This window comes from Antechinus flavipes, chromosome 1 (genome assembly GCF_016432865.1).
Source record: "Antechinus flavipes isolate AdamAnt ecotype Samford, QLD, Australia chromosome 1, AdamAnt_v2, whole genome shotgun sequence".
Taxonomy (NCBI): Eukaryota; Metazoa; Chordata; class Mammalia; order Dasyuromorphia; family Dasyuridae; genus Antechinus; species Antechinus flavipes.
This window is the reverse complement of record NC_067398.1, coordinates 721198449-721218921: the sequence shown is the minus strand read 5'-3', so window position 1 is coordinate 721218921 and position 20473 is coordinate 721198449. Positions and strand designations below refer to the sequence as shown.

The 20473-nt window shown below is 51.9% G+C and overlaps 1 protein-coding gene across 1 annotated transcript in view; it reads right to left on the bottom strand.

Annotated features, from left to right (window-relative positions):
- Positions 1-525: 525 nt before the first annotated feature.
- Positions 526-20473, bottom strand: part of YPEL1 (yippee like 1) — a 33359-nt gene continuing 13411 nt past the window's right edge. Inside the window, exons 2-5 of the mRNA XM_051973292.1 lie at positions 20088-20369; positions 9101-9144; positions 4962-5070; positions 526-3534 (exon numbers count right to left, since the gene is read on the bottom strand). Of these exons, the coding sequence (XP_051829252.1) occupies positions 3445-3534; positions 4962-5070; positions 9101-9144; positions 20088-20204 (360 nt within the window). The 5' untranslated portion in view covers positions 20205-20369 and the 3' untranslated portion in view covers positions 526-3444. The remainder of the gene's footprint in view (positions 3535-4961; positions 5071-9100; positions 9145-20087; positions 20370-20473) is intronic.

Sequence of the window (20473 nt, the reverse complement as noted above, 5' to 3'; positions counted from 1 at the left end):
TGTCCGAGTGATGGGGCAGATTAAGAGTCCACTCCGACCCAGCCCCTGGTTGGGGGGGGGGGGGGGGCGCCACGTGGGGAACCGGCCGTGTCCTCTGCCTTGGCAGCTCCGACCACTACAGGTGAGCCACGGAGCTAACGGGGTAGGGGATGGCAGAGGAGCCCGGCTGGGTGGTGACGTGGAAATCGGGCCAGCATCCCGGGGACAAGGCGCTGTGAGGGGCACGTGACCGCCTCCCCTGCCAGTCAGGGCTGGTCACGGCCGACGTTCTCTCCGGTTCCCATCAGCCTGTCAGCAGGGAGAGGCTCCCAGAATCCCGTCTCATCCCACCCATCACCGGCCAAGTGCTCGCCAGCTGCTCGAGGCGGCACCAGCTTCTGCTCGGGCACATCTGGGCCCCCAGCAGCGGCTACAGGCCATTTCCCTCCGGTGCCTGCCGGGCAGCTGCTATTTAATCGCACGGGGCCTTGTGCCAAGGAAGTCACAGACGCCCAAAGGTCGCAGACGGAATCGAGGAGGCCCCGGTGCGTTACCAAAAGCTTTATTCTGATACCGGGAGGAACAGACGTGGTCGATCACCTCGGCCGAGGGAGGCTCGCCGCGCCGGCTGAGGCTACAGGAGGGAGGAAAGCTTTTGTGGGGAAAAAAACCGTTTCTAACCTTACAACCCAAAGTTACAGTGAAGGAAGCCAACATTGGGGGCCCCTGCCCCGTTCTGTGACGACGCTGGCGTGGCCACTGGTCGCCTTCCCCAGGTCTCTAGGGGGCAGCCCCCCGGAAAGACCTCCGCCACATCCAGGAGCCAGTGCGGCCGCCATAGGGCCCCCCTTTCCGTTGGCCAACTGCTGTGTAAAAAATGCAAGCCTTGGCCCCAGTCCCCAGGAGGAAACTGGCTTCCCACAGGCTCCCATAAGCACCAAGGTGACACGAGGCCCCGTGTCAGGGACGCCGCGACAAGGCTGGCCCAAGGTCAGGAGGTCGAACTGAGGCTTTTGTTTTCAAGGTAGAACACCATCGAGCTTCAGAACCAACCCGCATGGATGAGCGGCTTCTGGTGGCAGTTACCACCACCACGCCACGGTTCTCCAAGGGAGGGAGTTTTAAGACAACTTTCTGGTAAACTGCTGCAAACTGTCCATCTGGGAGGCCGGGACGCTCTGAGGCCCGGCGCCTCCCCCAAAACGTTCACGCCGACAGATGCTCTCCGTTCTGCCCGCGCCGCGGTGACCACGAGTAAGAAGTGTGTGTGTGCGTGTGCGTCCCACAGACAAGATGGACAGTGCAAGTCACAAAAGTGCTCACGGTGGAGAGGAACTCAACTCGCCAGAACAATATAAAAACTTTAAATATAATCTTAATATATGTACAAAAATTGGTTAGAAGAAAAACACAGTAAAATTCTCTCTTCAAGTAAAGTGAAATTTTTTTTTGAAAGGGGGCTCGGTGACCAGACCGGCCCCTTTCCCAAATCCCCAGAATCTGTAAGCTCCCTCCACCCGAACCCCTCGGCCTTCTGGGCCGCCTCTCTGCACCGGGATCTTCTCCAGGACTGTCACCGAGTCTCCACAGGAGTGGGAGAGGAAGCCGGGAAAATGCCAGGATTAGTGTTAAGCGCTCGTCACCCTGCTCCAGTCAATGAGCCAAAATCCAGTGGCGCTCCTGGTGGGCAACGGCGGGGGTCCGACCTTCCCCTCATGGTGGCGAGAGATTCCAGGTCAGCGAGCCCTAAGCGGTTGGATCTACTCTTGAGGATGAACAAATGCATCGACAACCAAGGCTGCGTGGGCCGAGGCTGCCCCAAGACGCCGAGAGGATGAAGATTCTGCTGACTCCTCGTTCAGAATTCAGGCATCTCTTTCAGGGATTTCTGGGACGTGTGGCTGGTGTGGAACGTGGGCGAGGAGAATCGAGGCTAGCTGGTGGAGTGGGCGCCTTCCAGTCTGGTGGCCATTAGGCATGGCAGCTCTCGACTTTCATAGGCTCTCTTTGGCCCGAAGCGCTTGACCTTGAGGTCCAAGGGACCAAGCATCTCTCACTTTCACCAGCTCCGAGGCCCTTGGCCCCATGCTGGTGTAAGAGGATTTTGCCGGTGCCAACCCACGGCTGGGCCTTCCTGCTCCGACTCCCCCGAGCCGCCCAGAATTCGCTCTCCCAAGAGCTAAGGTGTCTGAACCGCTCTTCCCCTCCCCTGACTTGCACAGAGGGCTCCCAGCTCTCGGAGACTCCTCCCTTTGCTGGCGTCCCATCAGCTCAGCGCTAAAGGCCGGGTGGATCGCTGGAGCCCGGATGAGCGCAGCTGCGGCAGCGGCTCCACCCAGAAAACTGTTCGAGTGACCAAGAGAACAAATGGGGGCGTCTCCAGCCCTTGGGGAGGGATGGGCAGCTTGAGGACGGACCCGGGAGCCGACAGATGGTGCGCTTGTTCCTTGGGAGAATTTGCACCCAGAACTGCAAAGCTGTGCCCAGCCTTTGGGGGCCTTGAAAAATGTGCCTGTTTACATCATCAATCCAGTTTCAAGGCAACTGGGGAGACCAGGAGAAGGAGGAAGAGGGTGATTTCATATTAATTTTATTAGAAAAATGCTTCAGGGGATGATTTATCCAGCAAATCAAACACCCTTTTTATTTAAAAATCTTAAAACTATCTTGTAATTTAAACTTCTGAAGAAAATTAAAATGAACGCTTCTCAAGTACTTATTTATAAAGGGTTTCCTATCTAGTCTCAGCCTTTCCTATGTAAAAATAATCATCTTTGTTCAAGTACATCAAGAGTAAAATACGAATGCAGAATTCTGCTTTGTTGTGTGTTTCCCTTTGCTTTTTCCAGTGCGTGAAACTCTGCCACTAGAGGGAGCCAGCCAGGGAACAAGTGACGCCGCCCGCTGTCCCGTTACATACAATCAGACCCAAATGGACAGGGGCTCCGACTGGCCCTGGCAGGTTCTGGCCTGGAGGCACCCCTGGTTCAGCAGGCAGGGGCTTCTCACAACTCTTGGAACGAGGCAGACGCTTCCATTCAATCTATTTCCTTGTTAATAGCCTACGTAAATACAACCAATATCCTCAGGATTTTGGGGGGAAAGATAAACAAAAAACCAGAACAGAACGAAGAGTGAGTGGCGCCCCACCTGGAAGGCGGGAGGGGCGGGAGCGCGGCCGGCCCCCTCGGCCCCCTCCTGCTGGCCGATGCTGGTGGCTGTTCAGAGCCGGGCCTTCGTAGGGACGAGCTCGAACAGCCCAAGCTCACGCCAAGAAGCCGACGGGAGGGCGGATCCCCATTGAGTTCATTTGACCAGAGAGGCTCCCCAAAATCCATTGGAAACAGTGGGTGAGGGCTGCAAGGCTGCCTTTGTCCATGGCAAGCCTGGGCCCGGCCATCGGGCGCCATGACTCCTTTGCCCGGCACGGCCCCGAGCAGGAGGCTCCCGTCGCCCGTCCTGCGCTCACTCCCAGCCGTTGTCCTTGATCATGTGCGCCAGCTCGATGATGAACTTGCCCTCCTTGTACTTCTGACTGCTCTCAAAGGCGTGTTCCTGGATGGGAGAAAGGGAGACAGCGGAGGGTGAGGCCCCAGGCTGGACTCGCCGCCGCCCCTGAAAACAAGCCTGGGCTGAGGGAGCAGGAGCCAAGGGGAGATATGGGGGAGTCGGGAGCACAGCGGGGAGCATGAGGACTTCCACACCTGACCCTCCTCCAGGTCTTTCTCCACCATGGCCCTGGCTTGGGCCTTCAGCTCCCACCCCCTTGTCCATTCCCCATAGAATGTAACCTTGACAGACGGGGGCACATCCTCCTGCTCGTGTCTGGCCAGTGTATCAGCACCTGACCCACAATAAATGCTCGGGGCTCGGTGGGTTAGAGGCCGTCCGGGCCCTGGCTCACGTTCACGTGGCTTCCTCTGCCCACCAGCTTCCGACATCGGCCGGGCTCTGGGCAATGCTGGGGATACCGAGAAGGGGGAATATGCCCCCGGCTGCATCTCGGTGGTCAGACAACCTGGAGATGCCCGGCGTACACAAGACTCGAGTGTGGAGGGGAGGTGGGAGCGGAGTGGGGGAGGTGGGCACACCTGGTGTCTATCCTAGAGAGTCTTGTCACTTCACTTCAGCTTTTACCCTCAGTTCCCAGGAACAGAGCCTGTTTCCATCTTAGAGAACACTGGGAAACTGGGATGGAAAGCTGGAGGCCTGCGGGGATCTTACAGAGGCTGAGCCACTAGGAGCTCGGGCAGCGCCAGGGGCTGGCAGTGCCAGTGGTGACCACATCCCCAGCTCAGCTGGCTAAGCCTCGGGAGGGCCAGGGCCAGGCCTACCGCCTCTGCACGGATGCCCTGCCCTACCCAACGCGTACACATCTAGGAAAATCGGGTCCAGCCACCCTGTCCACGAGCCCTCCGAGGTCCGTCATCTGCCAGCTAGCTAACTCAGCAAGAGCTGAGGCAGCTGGGGCCTGAGTCAGGAAGGTTTGCATTCCAGTAAGACCCCGACTAGCTGTGTGATTGCGCTAGTGGACGCACCGTCTGCCTCAGTTTCCTTCTCTGTAAAATGAGCTAGAGAGGAAATGGCTCCAGTGCCTTTGCCGAAAAAACCCCAAATGGGCTCACAGGATCAGACATGGCCAAAAAATGATTTAATGACAATTTAAATTCCCTTCCTCTCAACTTTTCTGAGCCCTAAAGGATTCTGGGCATAGTTTGTGCTCTTGTGGGTGGCAGCCACTATTGGTTGTAGACATCTAAAGTCTGTGGACATACCTCATGGAGCTTTGTTCCAGTAGTTTACAAGTAGGTTTTTTTTTTTTTTTTCTTTAACTGAGGGGTCTATTTGACTTTCAGAAATAACCTCTTGAAAAAACAGCAATGGGTCCACCATTCCGCAGCCCTATATCCCTCCCTGTATGCAATGCCGCCCTGCAGTGCGCCCCAGGGACCCCAGACCTTTTCCTCCAGGCGGCTACTTACATACTTCCAACCCAGAGTGGTTTTACAGTTCTCACAGTAGATATCCGCCACGGCGTGTAAGCCGGTCAGGAGGACCCTCTCCTCGGCGGGGCCGCAGCCCACATTTACCCTGCAGGAAAAGGAGAAGGCTCATGAGCATCACCGTCCCTGCTGAAGGAAAGGGGAATCCAGAAAAGCTTGGTGTCTACAGACCACAGACTCAACCATCACTTCTGGTGCTCACCGAGTTTGGGATCAGGATTCTACAACTCGTGCAATCTAACCTTCCTGGGGGAGGCGGCTTCTGAAGCAGACACAAGCCGGCCCGGTCTGAGGTGCCTGGCTCCGATCTTAAGGGTCTGATTCGTCATTGTCTCACCCCAAGATTGGCTCGCTGGGTCAGCAGGGGATTGACTTCTCATTGGCTCGCTGGGTCAGCAGGGGATTGATTTCTCATTGGCTCGCTGGATCAGCAGGGGATTGACTCTTCATTGGCTCGCTGGATCAGCAGGGGATTGACTCTTCATTGGCTCGCTGGGTCAGCAGGGGATTGACTCCTCATTGGCTCACTGGATCAGCAGGGGATTGACTCCTCATTGGCTCGCTGGATCAGCAGGGGATTGACTCCTCATTGGCTCGCTGGATCAGCAGGGGATTGACTCCTCATTGGCTTGCTGGATCAGCAGGGGATTGACTCCTCATTGGCTCGCTGGATCAGCAGGGGATTGACTCCTCATTGGCTCGCTGGATCAGCAGGGGATTGATTCTTCATTGGCTCGCTGGATCAGCAGGGGATTTTTCTCATTGGCTCGCTGGGTCAGCAGGGGATTGACTCCTCATTGACTCGCTGGATCAGCAGGGGATTGACTCCTCATTGGCTCGCTGGATCAGCAGGGGATTGATTCTTCATTGGCTCGCTGGATCAGCAGGGGATTTTTCTCATTGGCTCGCTGGATCGGCAGGGGATTGACTCCTCATTGGCTCGCTGGATCAGCAGGGGATTTTCCTCATTGGCTCGCTGGATCAGCAGGGGATTTTCTCATTGGCTCGCTGGATCGGCAGGGGATTGACTCCTCATTGGTTCGCTGGCTCAGTAGGGGATTTTCTCATTGGCTCACTGGATCAGTAGGGGATTGACTCATTGGCTCGCTGGATCTAGGGTGACACTGTCAGGGCTTTCCCACCACAAAAAGGACGCGTCTGTGCTCCGTGCTTTTCGGTCACCAGCGGAGATGGGGCCGTAGTTTCCATATCCAAGTCCTTGCTGGCTAAGCTGAAGTCGCTTCAGAAGGGCTCTCCATGGCCTCACGCACGCGAGCCCTGCCCACAAACTCGGTTTTACTCTCAGTGACTTTGGCCCAGCTTGGTGTGGGGCTCCAGTATTCTGGAAAGCAGAGCTGGGAACTGCGCTGCTGGACCCTTAGCTGGGGTGGGGGGACGGTGCATGAGCTGTACTTGAGGAAAGCGTTTTGTAACCTCAAGGGCAACGCCTGTTTGCGCCTGGCCACAAAGTTGTCCAAGGCCACCACTCTGTCAGGTCTAGTTAATTTTCTACGGGGAATAAGAACTCTCCCGTGAGGAGGAAGCTCCCAGGCCAGCTGCCTTATCCCGGCCCTTCCGGCCTCGGATTCTCCTCTGGGCATTCAGGGGATGTGATCCCTCATTGAAACTCCGCTTACAGACCCTTCCCCTCCCCCCACCCCGAGGCAGCTCTGTTCATCGGGGCTGGCAAAATCACATTAATTCCCGTTCCCTAGCCAGGCTCCACGTTAAGCACTTCGCCATTTTCTCACTTGATCCTCACAACCATCCTGGGAGGGCTGTGCTCCTACCCTCATTTTAGACAATAGTGACAGCCAGAAAGTGAGGTCACGGTTAAGTCTCCAGCCACCGGGGTCACTTTGCCACCAAATGGAGACCCCCACTCTAGGGACCACAATTGTCCTTGTCTTCGCAGCCCTGTCCCAGCCCAGGACCGCGTGGGCTCCCATTCTCTGACCGATTCCTCCTGATCCGTGACAGCTCAGCCAGCTTAGGTGGGCAACGTCCATCTGTCTTCCCACAATCCCGATCCGATCTACTGTGCAGGGGCCACAACTATGTGCCCGAGGGCTCCCATCCTTCAGACGGAGGGGCCCGGGACGAAGCCAGGAGAGGGACGTGGCCTCCGGAGAGCCTGGCATCCAAGGGCAAGAGTCAGCCCGTTTGGGCTGCAGGAGGCCCTCCTCTTCCAGAGGCCCACTCCCCCACAGGGCTGCAGGGACCCCGCCTTCCTCACTATTTACTTTGTTGTCTGGGGGCCAGGGATTTAACACTTCCCTCCTCATGTCTTGTTCCAGCACATTGGCTGACTGTGAGGGGAAATGGAGAGGGGAAGGCTGGCTCACAGCAACATTTTTCCACATACGGATGTCAGCAATTTTTATAAGCAGGGGCAGCAATTCGCAATTTTTTTCCACAGAGGAAGAAACTGGGTCCAAATGAGAAGAGGTGACCAGCCTGGCCTGGCCTGCTGTGTGGGGAGAGGCCCCGAGGGCTCAGCCCCATCCCCAAGACTAGGTATCAGGCTTCCATCCTCTGACCATTCCAACCCTGGAATTGCTGGACAGCAGAGCTAGAATCTCGAGGGGCCTCCTTTGGCAGGTGGGGAAATGGAGGGAAAAAAGGGAAACCCGTTGGTCTTGTTTCATAGGGAATCCGAGGTCGAGAAGCTCAGAACAAGGTTCTCAGTCTCTCCCTCTTCCCAGCCCAGAAGGCTTTTGTTCTTTCAGAGAAACCTCTCATTGGCTCAGGGAATATGACACAAGGGTCCTTTTCTCATCTCAGAAGCACCGACTTTGGGACATCAAGACAGATTTTGCAGAATGACCAACTTCAACCGCGTGTGACATTTGTCCTCATTGGCTCAAAACATCCCAAAGGTCATCGTGGCTCTGGCAGCCGCAGCGTGGGGTCTCTCTGGCCCCACCCAGAGTGCCGAAGAGGAAGAACTGGCTCCGTTGATGGAAAGCCCAGGGGCCAATCCCTCGGGTTTGGTACACTGCATTGGCCACAATGTCTGCTGGTAAACAGCTGGACTAATAGGACTTTTTCCTATGGGGAGAGTGCCTACATTTCCCAGCATTGTTGCCCAAAGAAAGAAACGAACAATTGTCAAATATTCTTTGACTTCAGAACCTAATTTGACCAGAGCAAAGTGAGAGAACTTGAATTTGCAGCCAGTGACTAATCCCCTCACCCCTTTCTGGAAGCCTTGAGGTGAGCAATGATTTGTCCACAGCACTGACCCCTAGCCGGCCTCAGCAAAGGCAGCTAGTAATCTGAGCGATGTTCTGAGCTGGACTGAATAAGCTCATGGTCCAGATTAGATCCAGGTTCCGGATCCACGAGGCCTTGTGGTCCATCAGTTCAAGAAGAACACATAGAATATAGAAGGGCTCAGAGTGCATCGAGCTATGGGGCAGGTGCAAACCCTCAGCTTGGGGGGGAGCAAACCCCCAGGCCGACCCCAATGAGAAACAAACAGAGCTGCCGACCTCCCCCCTGCCGCAAGCCTTGTGGTAGTGGAGACAAGTCCTCCATAATGCTCACTGTCCTTAGGGAATTTGGCCTCCCTGAAGCTTGCTTTTTTACTTGGTTACCTACCTGCCAGAGTTCTGCTCCTCCACCGCCTCCTCCCGGCTCACAGGTGACCCTGGAGGCTTGTGCCAGCGACCCCAAGCTCCGGCTTGGAAGAAGGGCCCGGGGATGGACTCTGTCTGCTGCCCCCTTCCCACCACTACTCCAGCTAGAGAACAGGAGTCTCTCTGCAGAATTCTAGTCACTAGAGGATGAATCCTTTTGGTCCTGACCATTTTAAAACAAGAATGGTTGGGATCCACCCCTCGGAAGGAAAAAAGGACAGACTTGGGGAAGAAGGAAGGGAGATCCTACACCTTTAAAAATGGTCATGTTCTCATGGGGGACATGGGAAAATAGAAGGGAACAATCCTGTGACCCCAGAACTCTTTCAGAACTATTCTGTGGCTCATCTCAACTTCGAGCGAAATTTGAAGCTATCGAATGAATACACAGAACAATTAATAGAGAATCTGACATTGAACACCAAACACTTCCCTGAGAAAGCCGCTGGCAGAGCAGAAGCTGCCACTGATACTTACACAGAATTAAAGAGGTAGGCTCGTCCCTGGCTTCCCTGAAAAGACTGCAAAGAAAAAGCCAATACAATCTTTTAAAAAAATTGTTCAAAAAGTTTTAGAATCAATTTACAATTGTAAGGAAGGGAAGGTGATGTTTGAAGTCTACTAGTCAGAATCATACAAAACCATTTCCAGAAAAGGCCCTGACCCCTAGTTCCCGCCGTCCCTCTTTCCTCCTCATTGTGGACATGGACCAAGGCTTCTTGTGGCTAACACAGTCCGCCTTAGGCACTTCATGTCCACTGAATTCAAATTTTGACTCTGAATTTCAGAGTCAGTTGCCATTACAGTTTATCTGAGATGCATGTACATGTACATATATAAATGTGTGTGTGTGTGTGTGTGTGTGTGTGTGTGTGTGTATAAATATATATATCCTGAAACAAAAAAAACCCACGAAAAATAGTGTGGTGGCCAGTCTTGGAGCAAAATCTCAAAGTCTCCCCTACTGGCTAAGTCTGGACAAGGCCCCTTTGGACCCCAGGCCCTTTATAAAGCTATGACAAATCGGCAATCAGTCCATTTCCTTACACTAATTCCCGATCAGAAAATGGGTTAGGGCTGGATGCATCTAATCCGTCTACACGTCCCTCCTTTCTCACCCCACCCAGGCATCTGGTAACTTTTCACTAACCACTTTCAGGCCTCCTTAAACCAGGGAGTCTGAAGGGTAGCAGATCATTCACTGAGGGTTTATGGAGCTGCTCAGAACTTATTCAAGGATAGAGTACTAATGCAGGGAAGGGTGGGATCTGTCATTAACTAATTCCAAGTCTCCTGGGATTTCAAGCCTTACAGGGCTTCCTGGGGCCTTGAGGTTTGGGCTCGACATACCCAAGATGGCTATGGGAGAGTTCCATGAGCTCCCTGCTTTGGTGCTTGGACGGAGATCAAGCAGAGGCCTTTGCCACTATGGGATCTTGGAGAAGTCCATTTACTACTACAGTTCCCTTCTGCTGTAAATGGGAGTGAGCACCCTTAGGCTGTCCCTGCTTCACTTCATCTGTCCATGAACTCTGAAAGCCAACCTTCTCATTCTGTTTTATGGTGTTTCGACAATGCCTGGGTCTTTAGCACTAGTGGTACTGAATGCCTGGCAGCAAAATTCAGGATCCACATCTGGGATTGCCCACGTATTTATTTGTTAATTTGGTGATGAATAATTGTTATCCTCCTCCCCAAGTCTTGTTATTCTTCATCAATTCTAAGAACCCTCTGAGGAGCCAGGGCCTTTGGGACACATCTCGAGGCTGCTTTTCTGCCCATCTCCCACTGATCCACCCCCAGTTTCTGGACTCCTACTTCCTTGTGAGTGGGGCGCCACAGCAGCAGAAGCAGGAACCGAGACATTTAGAGAAGCACCCTTTCCTCGAATCTCCAAACCACTGAGATCTTGCAATGTCCTAAGCACCAAAATCTTTCCTATTAAGATAGGAGGGGCCTGGGGTCACATGGCGCTTATGTGACAGGCAGGATTTGAATCCAGATCTTCCGGAATCAGGCCGACCCTCTCCTGTACTCCATCTGTGCTTCTTACATGACATCAAGAATAACTTGAGGCACAAAGCAGCTTTTGTGCCGGAACGACCCCTCCTTTCCCCAGCTCTACTTCTGTCAGTAACAACATGAGATCTGAATGGAGGCTACTCCTGTTCAACTTCCAAAAATCAGAGTAGCTCCTTTCAAATCTCTTATGATTCAATTTCATCCATTTGCTCCATCGTTTTTGAAGCTCTTTTTGGCCAGTGACACTTTTAATAATGTTAATAAATTATGTGCCAGGCACTTTGCTAATGTTTTAGGAAATTCTCTCATTTGATCCTCTCAACCACCCTAGGACATAGGTGCTTTTATCCCTGTATTGAGGAAACAGTCACATAGAAGTGACAAGTTACAACCACTGTTTAAAGCTGAATTTGAACTCAGATCTTTGCAACTCTACACCCAGCCCTCATTCCATGGCCCCTTCAAGGCGATACATTTCAGGAAATCACAATGTGCAAAATACTACATGTCATAGTGGAAAAGGGCCAAAAGATGGCCTGGGAGGAAACTCCAGCTCTACCCTTTTCAGTTTCCATTTTTCCCTTTGTAATTCCTATAGGCCGACTTGAGGCAGATCACTTTCCCTCTCTGGAAAAGCTGAAGGGGTTTCCTTTAGATGATCTCACTCTAGGGCCCCTTCCTGGTCTCAATCTGTGATCCTATAAAGTAGCAATTTGTTATCTATCCAAAATTCACCTTTGGATTTCAAGGTTATCTTTCACCTTTGTCCATCTCACCTCATCTTGCATGATTTAATTTAAAAGTAGGTTTCAGTTCTGAAAAAGTAAGACTGAAGGCTTTCCCTATTGGCTCTGGATTATTGGAGCTACTGTGTAATTCTGTTCTGTTCTATGAAGTGTCAACAAAGAGCAAGGTTTACAGATATTGTAAACAAAAAACTTTGGAAATGGCTCAGAGCAGTGCAATGCAAACACAATTCTAAAGGATCAGTGAAGAAGTCCACTGGTCATCTCAAAGGGGAATGATGAATACTGGATGAGTTTTAGCAGCCACTGCTATAAAGATGTATGACAGTGGCTGCCTCAGTGCTTAAATTTCCCTCTCCGTACCCCCCTCCCTGATGTAGTTTTTTAATTTAGTAATCAAACTCTGCAATCTAGCCAGAACTGTAAAAGGAAATGAAATCAAAAAATCTAGCAAGTGATATCACAAAGATTACAAGGTAGGAAAACAGATGATTTGGGGGTGCTCCTTACTAGTTACAGAAGAATGGTTGGGTAGTTAATTAAGAAAAACAATAAAACAAGGCAGAAAAAAATGTCAGCAATCATCATCTTCTTGCTGGGGACTTGCTATTCTAGGCCCTGGTGTGCTCCATGCTTTTCATGTTTAGGCTTTCTTTAGCACCTTATCTAAGACCAAGTGCCTGCCATCCCACCAATCAGCCTCAGTGTGGCCCATCATTTCCGAGGGATGATATGACAGGACCAATCACAAGCAGATTTCTTCTTCTAGACGGTCATGTGAAGTTTCTACCTGTCTTGAGCCTGATTTTGTGGAGCCGGTAACCAAATCCCTTCTCTCTAGTGCTCACAGCCTTAAAATTCCCTGCTTTTATTTCTTGTTCCTTGCCTGCGCTAGGGTGGGGCACTGCCCTTGGTGGCTGAGCTGGCTGGGCAGCAGCAGCATCAAAGACACATTGTCTGGTAGATTGAGTGAAGTCCAGGGCTCCTGTTGCTGGTATCATTCTTTCTGATGCTTTGCCATATTTTAAATTTATGTATCCTGAAGCTCTACATTTTGGCAATATTATTCCTGGGAGTTGTGATTTATTTTAGGAAATGTGACCAATGAGTCTTTTTATTTCCTAAGAGCTCTGGGAAGTTTTCTTTCATAATTTAAATATGTAATCTTATGGCTTTCAAGTAATCCAATGGTTCTTAAATTCTCAATCTTTTTTTGCTATGAGGTACCTTTTTTGTTTTTTTTTTGGTCTTCTGACATCACTATTTTTGTCTCAGATTCTAGGTCCATTTTTTTTTTTAGGGAGTTTGTGGCTTGAGCAAAGTTTACCTCATGCTTTGGTTAACCCTCAAAATTCTTTCGTTTCTTCCTTAGTTCTCATTTTTTTAAATTCCCCTCCCCAACCAAAACATTATTCATTTACAACAATCTTTCAAGCTCAAAAACTTTTGCTTCATCTTTTCCAGAAATTCTAGTTGGATGTGTGTTCCAATTGTGTTTTTGATGCTTCTAGCCATTTTAGAGTTTTCTTCTTGCTTGGGTCTTAAGCATCCTTTCATCATATGAGCTCTTTATGGTGGAACTCGATGTTAAATAGTCAGGCTCTATGCACAGTGCAGGAAGTGTTTGAGTTGATTTTACTACTTGAGGTATTGAGTTAATTTAACGTTACTCTGGGATCTCAAGGACAGCACAAGTCAGGGGCCAAGCAAGTTCGCCAAGTATTATAATGACTCATAGCCAAATCTGATTGCTAGGCCCCTTGTCTAAGTTCTACAGGCTCTTGACTTGGGTTTGTGTCTGAGCAACATGCCTATGGACTTGCCCCCTTTGGAATTTCAGTAGACAGCCACAGTAGAAAATGGCTGGAAAGGCCTGGTGCTTTAGGAATAGAACTGTAGATTTACCTTTGGAAATCTGGGATTTCTGGCAGGCAATCCTTCTGAAGGACAGCGTCCTTTAGAGCACCATACTGTCCTACACACTTCCTGTTGTTCTTGCCTCTTCTCCTTTTAGCTGCTCTTAAGGAGTTTCTCAATCCTTTTCATGCCCTCAGGCAGCCTTTGTTCTGGGATCCTGCCATGATCGACCAACTATTTCCACACTGGCTGTGTCCACTTCCAGGATCTCTGTCAGAGGGAACTCACCCAATCATCACTTTTGTTATAATCAAAGATGTACTTCTGTGTCCAAAAAAATCGATCTCCTGGTGGCAGATCATCCTAAAACAAGGCCCTCCATACTTAATTCTTGGAAATGGGGCATGGAATCCATCATTGGTTCCAACTTAGAAGGCTGATATTGAAGGCATTCCACCTGCCCTGATGCTCATGGTCCCCCTCTTGGTCCCAGTCTTATCTGGCTTTGCCTTATTTCGTCATTTTTAAGTCGATATATCTCATCTCCAAAGTACTCAATAAAGAGTCTCAAAATCAATTTTCTTCAGTTACGGATCCATCAGGTGACCCCACCTACTGGGTGTCAGTCTTAGGGGCCCAAGAGGCGAGAGGGAGAGGGCTGTCCTCCACGTCTAATGCACTTGGTTGGTGACACTTTGAGAGGCCAGCAACGAACTATGAAACTCAGGTTCTTCATCTCTGAAATGGGGACATAACTCCTAGCACTACTTCCCCCCAGGATGACTTGGTAAAGAAGCTTCTTAACAAAGAAATGTGCTTTGCTCTGCTGTCAGAGAGAGAGACTGGGGAGCAGCTCTGGCTCTTCTGTCCCCCTGAAAGTGCTTGAGGAAGGGCAGGGGCAGGCACTATGTGGGACACAATCCCTGGCACTCACGCAGCTGGAGGCCAATCGCGTGAGGAAGTGGGATGGCCAAGTCAGCCTGTCACAGTCTAGCAGCTTCATTTTTACCCAGTAGGCGACTTAAGAAACTCCAAGTTCCTGGAGCTTGGCCTGACCCACAGCAGGCTCCTATTGTGTGTAAGGACAGCTACCAAGTAGCAAAGCTTCCTGAGCATCTTCCCCCACCTCCACGCTTTTCTGTGTATCCCCTCCTCTTCAGAGAGGAAGGGAAGGGAAGGGCCCCGGTCTCCCCTATCCAGGTCAGTGAGCCTCTGGGCAAGGAGGCTGGACAATTGGTCTTCAATCAGGAGGCCTCAAACAGGTCTCCTGCCTGTAGGTCCTTGAGGGCACACTAATAGCCCGGGAGGGCTTCTCTTCCACTGCCCAGGAGAGGGAATGGCCATCAGCTGTTCCCTTTCTGACAGGCCCGAGAACGACTTCCCAAGGCGGGGCTGCTGCCTCCTGACACGGCAATCAGCATGAGCTTTATTAAGCACCTCTGTGACAGCAATCAAGTGCTTCATGAGGACAAACCTTCCGGATTAGGTCCCAGATGTTCCCCCTGAGTGACAATGGGTTCCCTAGTTCTGAGTAATGGCCCAGCCTTCTCCGGAAACATGAAAAAAAGTGGCTGTCAAGGGCCTGACATGCAGTAGGCACTTAATCCATGCTGGGGGATAACTTGACTAGGACCTCTGAGACCTTCCAGCTCCGAGCCTGCAGAAAGGCTCTGCTGTTCCCTGCTGTGTGATCCTGGACAAGGGGCCCGATCTCTCCGGACCCACCAGAGTTTCCCCACCTATCCACTATATCTAGAATGTGCCGATGGCCACTGCTCACGTCCCAGTGTCGGGCACAATGTGGAGCTACGGTAATCATCACGCTGCGGGGCTAGCTAACATTATTCAATAACTGTACGGTATCACAAGATCCAAAAATCATCCTGAAGTGGAATTTTAACAAAGTAAACCTCTGGTTATACAGAATCCCAAGAAAATGAACATTCTATTTGCCACGTACAGTCTCCTCAGCCCAACGTCCAGTGTCAACAGCTCTCTTATGTGCTCTCACAATGATGTGACATTAAGTCTAGTTTTAAAATAGCACAAGAAACCCGGAACTCAGTGAGCAAGGTCAGCAGCTTGAGCTAAAAATGAACTCTGACTTTGTTTGGACTGAGGAAACGTGAAAGGGTGGGGTACCACCCATTTAACTGTAGCTAACACAAGTAAAGTTCGTATTTTACAGCAAGGGATGCTGCACTGAGTTACTTGCACAGACCTTTCCTCCAATTCATTTGCTCTCCACTATTCTTGAATGACAAAGGCCATGAAGATATATAATGCTCCAAACTCCAGATCTGAGTGACTCAGTTGGCTACTCTGCCCAACTGTTCTGACATCCTGGAGATGCAAATAAATCACAACACTGATCACCTAAGAAAATACATCATATTCTCACTGCAAGAACCGAGTTCATCCCCATCAGTTACAATAATGAAAACCAGGGAGTCGCCCCATGGACAGCCTTCAGTTACAAGCCAGGGGTTGGCTGGCTGAAGAGGCAAGACCCGGGATCAGTGTTCTAAGTCGGCCTAAGGAAGGGGGGCTAAGACATGACTGAGCAAGTGAGGGCTAACGGCCAAGAGCTGACGAGGAAGCAAGCGACTTCCCCAAGACCCGAGCAGAAAAGGCCAAAGGTCCTTTCCCTGGCCCCCAGCACCTCAGAAGCCAGCTAATCCCCCTCTCACTCTCTGGGAAAGGGCCTGCTGCATTTGGAACCATCTCTCATTGTCAACAACCGTGTTTCTATAAAACCCAGATCTGCTTCTCCCTCTCCCAAGACCAATGGAACAAGCTGGTCCTTGGAAGCAGCCCCCCCCCCCCGACATCTGAAGACAGCAGCCACATTTCCTCACCGGGCCCCATTTCCTCTTCTCCAGGCTGACCCTCCACAACTCCCTCAAACCCAGGAACGGCGCCATTTCCGCTTCTTCCCCACCCCCGTCACCTTCTGCCTTCATGGGTTCACCTTTTATCGTGCTGAATTTGGGAAAGAGCACAGAATTCTGGGTCTGGCCTGGCCAGGAGCCAGAAATGGGCAGAGTCGATGGGGCCCAAACGGTTTTCCTGAATGTGCTCGTCAGGAGGCCCACAAGAACAAGGGGCCTTTGATCTAAAATCCGGACACTGATAACCATCAACTCTGCCCAGTCCTGGAGGGAGGCTCAGGGTGGAGGCCAGGGAACCACAGCCAGCTGGGCTCCTCTGCTACCATGGATCGCTCCACGTCCAACACCCGCTCTGGTGCGGCTGCTTGTCTCCACTAGGAGAACAGAAGCCTTTTCAGTTCCCCTACACCCCCCAGGGCCTTCTGGCTCATCACCCCGGCACCCCCTGAGCGAACGCTGACAAAATCTAACGCAGCAATCCAGCCTCCCGGGGAGCCACAAGGGTCTGTCTTCCTGGGGCCCCCAGAGGCCTCCCTCGGCCTGGGCTGGACTGGGGCCTGGCAAGGGCTCCCATTAGTCACCCAGCAGTTCTCTTACCAGGAAACCCCTTCTAAGCAGGTACAGGAGCCAGTGATTCCTCACTGTCCCCTCTGCTGCAGGGCTAAACCAGAGAAACGACAGCTCTGTGGAGGTCATTCATAAAAATGCTTGTAAAGAAAAAAAAGGAAAAGGGAAAAGGGCCAAAAGGAACATGGACTCGAAGGCCTCCTTATCCACGTGGAGGGTACAAGGCAAGCGAGGATGCGATGAAGGACAGGCCGATCCGGCCCTGGGTGCGGCGGGCTCCCCGCCTCCCGGCCCAAAGGCCACGGACTAGCGATGGCTCAGACGAGGAGGCCGTTCTGCACATGGCTAAGGCGCTGCGGCCTTCTGCTGGTCCCTCCCAGGTAGGGCAACTTCTACTGCGAGAAGCTTCCTATTTGCCAAAGGGAATTGGGATTCCCATGAATCCCATGATGCAAAAAAGAGCTGTAGGGATGTTTCCAAGCGGCCACAGAGAGCAGGCAATCATGCGCCGTGTAATACACTTTCTAAATTTATCAGGACGTGTTAAGATGATTCTCCTTTCTCCTTCGTACGCTGAAATGTCTATTTGTTAAGATCATAAAATCCATCACATATTCATGGACAGGAGACGTGGGAAAGCGTGGAGAGAGATGCTATGGGACAGACTACAACATGGCCGGCCAGAGGGAGAGAATGGATGATGCTTCCCAAATACAGCCTCTGGAGGTTCAGTCCTTTAAGGCGTGTCTGATTCTCTGTGGCCCTATTTGGGGTTTTTTGAACAGAGATCCCAGAGGAGTTGGCCATTTCCTTCTCCGCCTCATTTTACAGAGAGGAAACAGAGGCAGATGGGGTTCATTGACTTGCCAGGGTCACAGCCTGTAAGTGGCTGAGGCCAGATTTGAACTCAGGGAGACGAGTCCAGGCTCTGTGCCGTGGGGTGTCCCCCAACTGTTCCTCCCTACATGGGATGTAAAGTTAATACTAGCTGTTTTCCTAAATTTAAGATTTAAGATTTTCCTTCAGATCAGAGATATTTTTGAGATAATTTCTTAACCATCTTTTTGTTCCTCCCCTCCCCCAGAATGGTGTCATGTACAGAACAGATGCCGAGTATTTGTTGAATGTGTTTTATAGTGTTTTTATCCATTTATGGTATTTGTATGGGAATAAATTTTCATGTTATCCTAATTCTTGCAGGTTAAAAATATTACCACTTTATCACTATCATAATATCACTTTATAAATTCACTTGGTAAAATTTTATAACATAAAAGAATACTTTATAATTTAAGAAACAGATCCCAAGTCACAGACCTCTGAGAACAAGACCTTCCCACACCTCCTGGTCCTCCCCCCCCCAGGCCCCATCCCTCCAGGTTCTGTCACTAGATCAGGACTGAGCTGAAGAAGTTGGACAGAGCCACAGCCACAAAATCCACTGTTCTATGAAAAACCAAGTGACTCGGCTTGGATCTGAAGTCGAGGCCACTGAAGAAAACTCAAGCTTTGTTTCTGTGCTTGATGAGATGGGGCCAATGCTATGAATATAGTTAAGTGGAAGACTCGGGTTCAAATCCAGCCATGGTAGCTCTGGGCAAGCCATTTAACTCTGTTTGCCTCAGTTTCCTCATCTGTAAAATGGGGATAATAGTAACACCAGCTACCTCCCAGGATTGTTTTAAGGATCAAATGAGATATTTGTGAAAGACTTGGCTGTTGAAGCACTACGTAAATGCCGGTTCTTGTTACCTGCCTGGGAATTCCAGAGATAGTGCTTTGTAAACAATGCAATCATTTATAACTTTGAGCTGATTTATTACGATAATAACACAAAAGCCTCCTTTGTGAAAACCCCAGAGTCATCCCGGCACAATGGAGAAGACTTGATGTGGACCAAAGACAACACTGCCAAAGGATCTGGGTGGGACGCGGACTTAGAGGACATCAATGCTCACCCTGAGGCTACATGGCCCACACCTGACTAAACAGCTAGCTGGGGTTTGGGGGGTGACTTTGTTCCCCCAAGTTTCCAAATTCCAAAGGCTCTAACAGGTCAGTGCCAAGTGGTGGAAGGATCCGGGCAAAGGCAGTGAATGCTGGGAGGCCATTTTGAGCACTTTGGTTCTAGTATCAATGACAACGTCACATCTTTCTCTGAATATTTAAAAACTTGCTTCTCACCAGAGCCGTTAAGACCATATATAAAATTCTCTGAAATAGGGGGTCTCATGGACCACTGCTCTGGGTCCTGCCCTGCGGGAAGACCTTGGGCCCGGGGAGGAGGACCTGGTCACAGGGACGGCCCTGATGCCAGGAGGCCATTGCGGCTCGATGGGGAGGAAGGCTCATGGCCCCATCGGCATCTCCCATGTCTTACTGCCCCAAGGGCATCGAGGAGATGTAAAACTTTGACATAGGAAGCCAGGGGCTCCTGGTGACTCTGGATCTGCCTGGGGCGGCTCCTGTGGCCCTTGGGGGCAGGGATGTGGTGAGTCCTCCCTCCGGGGCAGGAGCCTGTGATGCCCTGTGCTATCTCAGCCCCTCCCCGACTTGTTCACCTGCCAGTGATGGGGCGGCTCTTTCAGGACAACCCTCTAGGAGACCCAGCAGCCAAACTCGGCAACCGTCTCTGAGGACTCTGGTTAGAAACCATCCCCCTCCGGAGATCCTCAGCCCCCTGGGGACGCAGGTGCGTTAGCTCAGAAAAGCAGCGAGCTCGGCCTTGGAGGTGCAAGCCCAGGGTGGACTGTCCTCCCCTATTCTCCTATCCAATGGGCCCAGGGGCATTTCCGCCGCCTCCTGAGGAGACCTGAGAGGATCCCACGGGGATCCCGGGAGACCAGGCAGGGAGGGCCGGGTCTCAGGAGGGGAGGCCCCTGTTCTACACGTGAGGCACACACTGAGGGAGCTCACTGGGTGCGAGCACTGGCAGCGGCGTCTCCAGGACAGAGCCCGGGCCAGCCTCCCGGTCCCTGCTGCCCAAACACTGGCGAGGTGAAATCTGAGGGAATCATTGCTGGGGGGACCGCAGCACATTTGGGGCCACAAATCTGAAGGACAGGCTGAACCCATGTGTCCCTGGGGGAGCATCCAGAGCAACGAAACCAGAGATCCTCAAGTCCTCGTGCCCACGTAAAGGCCAGAAGAAAACCTAAACAAGTAGCCTCCCCTCGTTTAAGCGAGGTGGGGAGTGACGTCATTGGACCCCGGCGGGGTGACCATGGCCACGTCAGGGGCATCCCCAAGCCCGCTGCCTCCGGGGGCTCACCTCGAGCGCCCAGTCTACACTAGCCTTTCCCCTCCGCTGCTCCGAGGGCCCCCCGGCAACGTGGGCAAAGAGCATCCCCACCACGAGCCTTTCACAGGGCAGGGACTTGCCTTCGAGATCAGCTCGTCGTGGTTGGCGAGGTGCGCTCTGCAGTGGATGCAGCTGTAGGTCCGGTGACAGTGAGGCAGGTAAGCCTGGAAAGTTTTGGCCTTGGTCATCTTCACCATCTCTGCCGGGGACCCCTCGCGCGGCTCGGGGCTGGCGGGCACCGAGTGGCAGCTCTGGGGGACTCGCTGACAAAAGAAACACTGGAACAAGCACGCAGAAGCCGTCGTGGTGGCCGAGGGCGAGGGCCCAGTCCACGCCTCTGTCACCCCAGAAAGCGTCACCACCTGCCGAAGGGAGCAAAGCAACTGGCGTTACCCGAAGGCTCCCGGCTCCCTGGGACACGCCTGTGGGGAGGGGGCTAGGAGAGGGAGGGTCCCCGCCCTCCGGG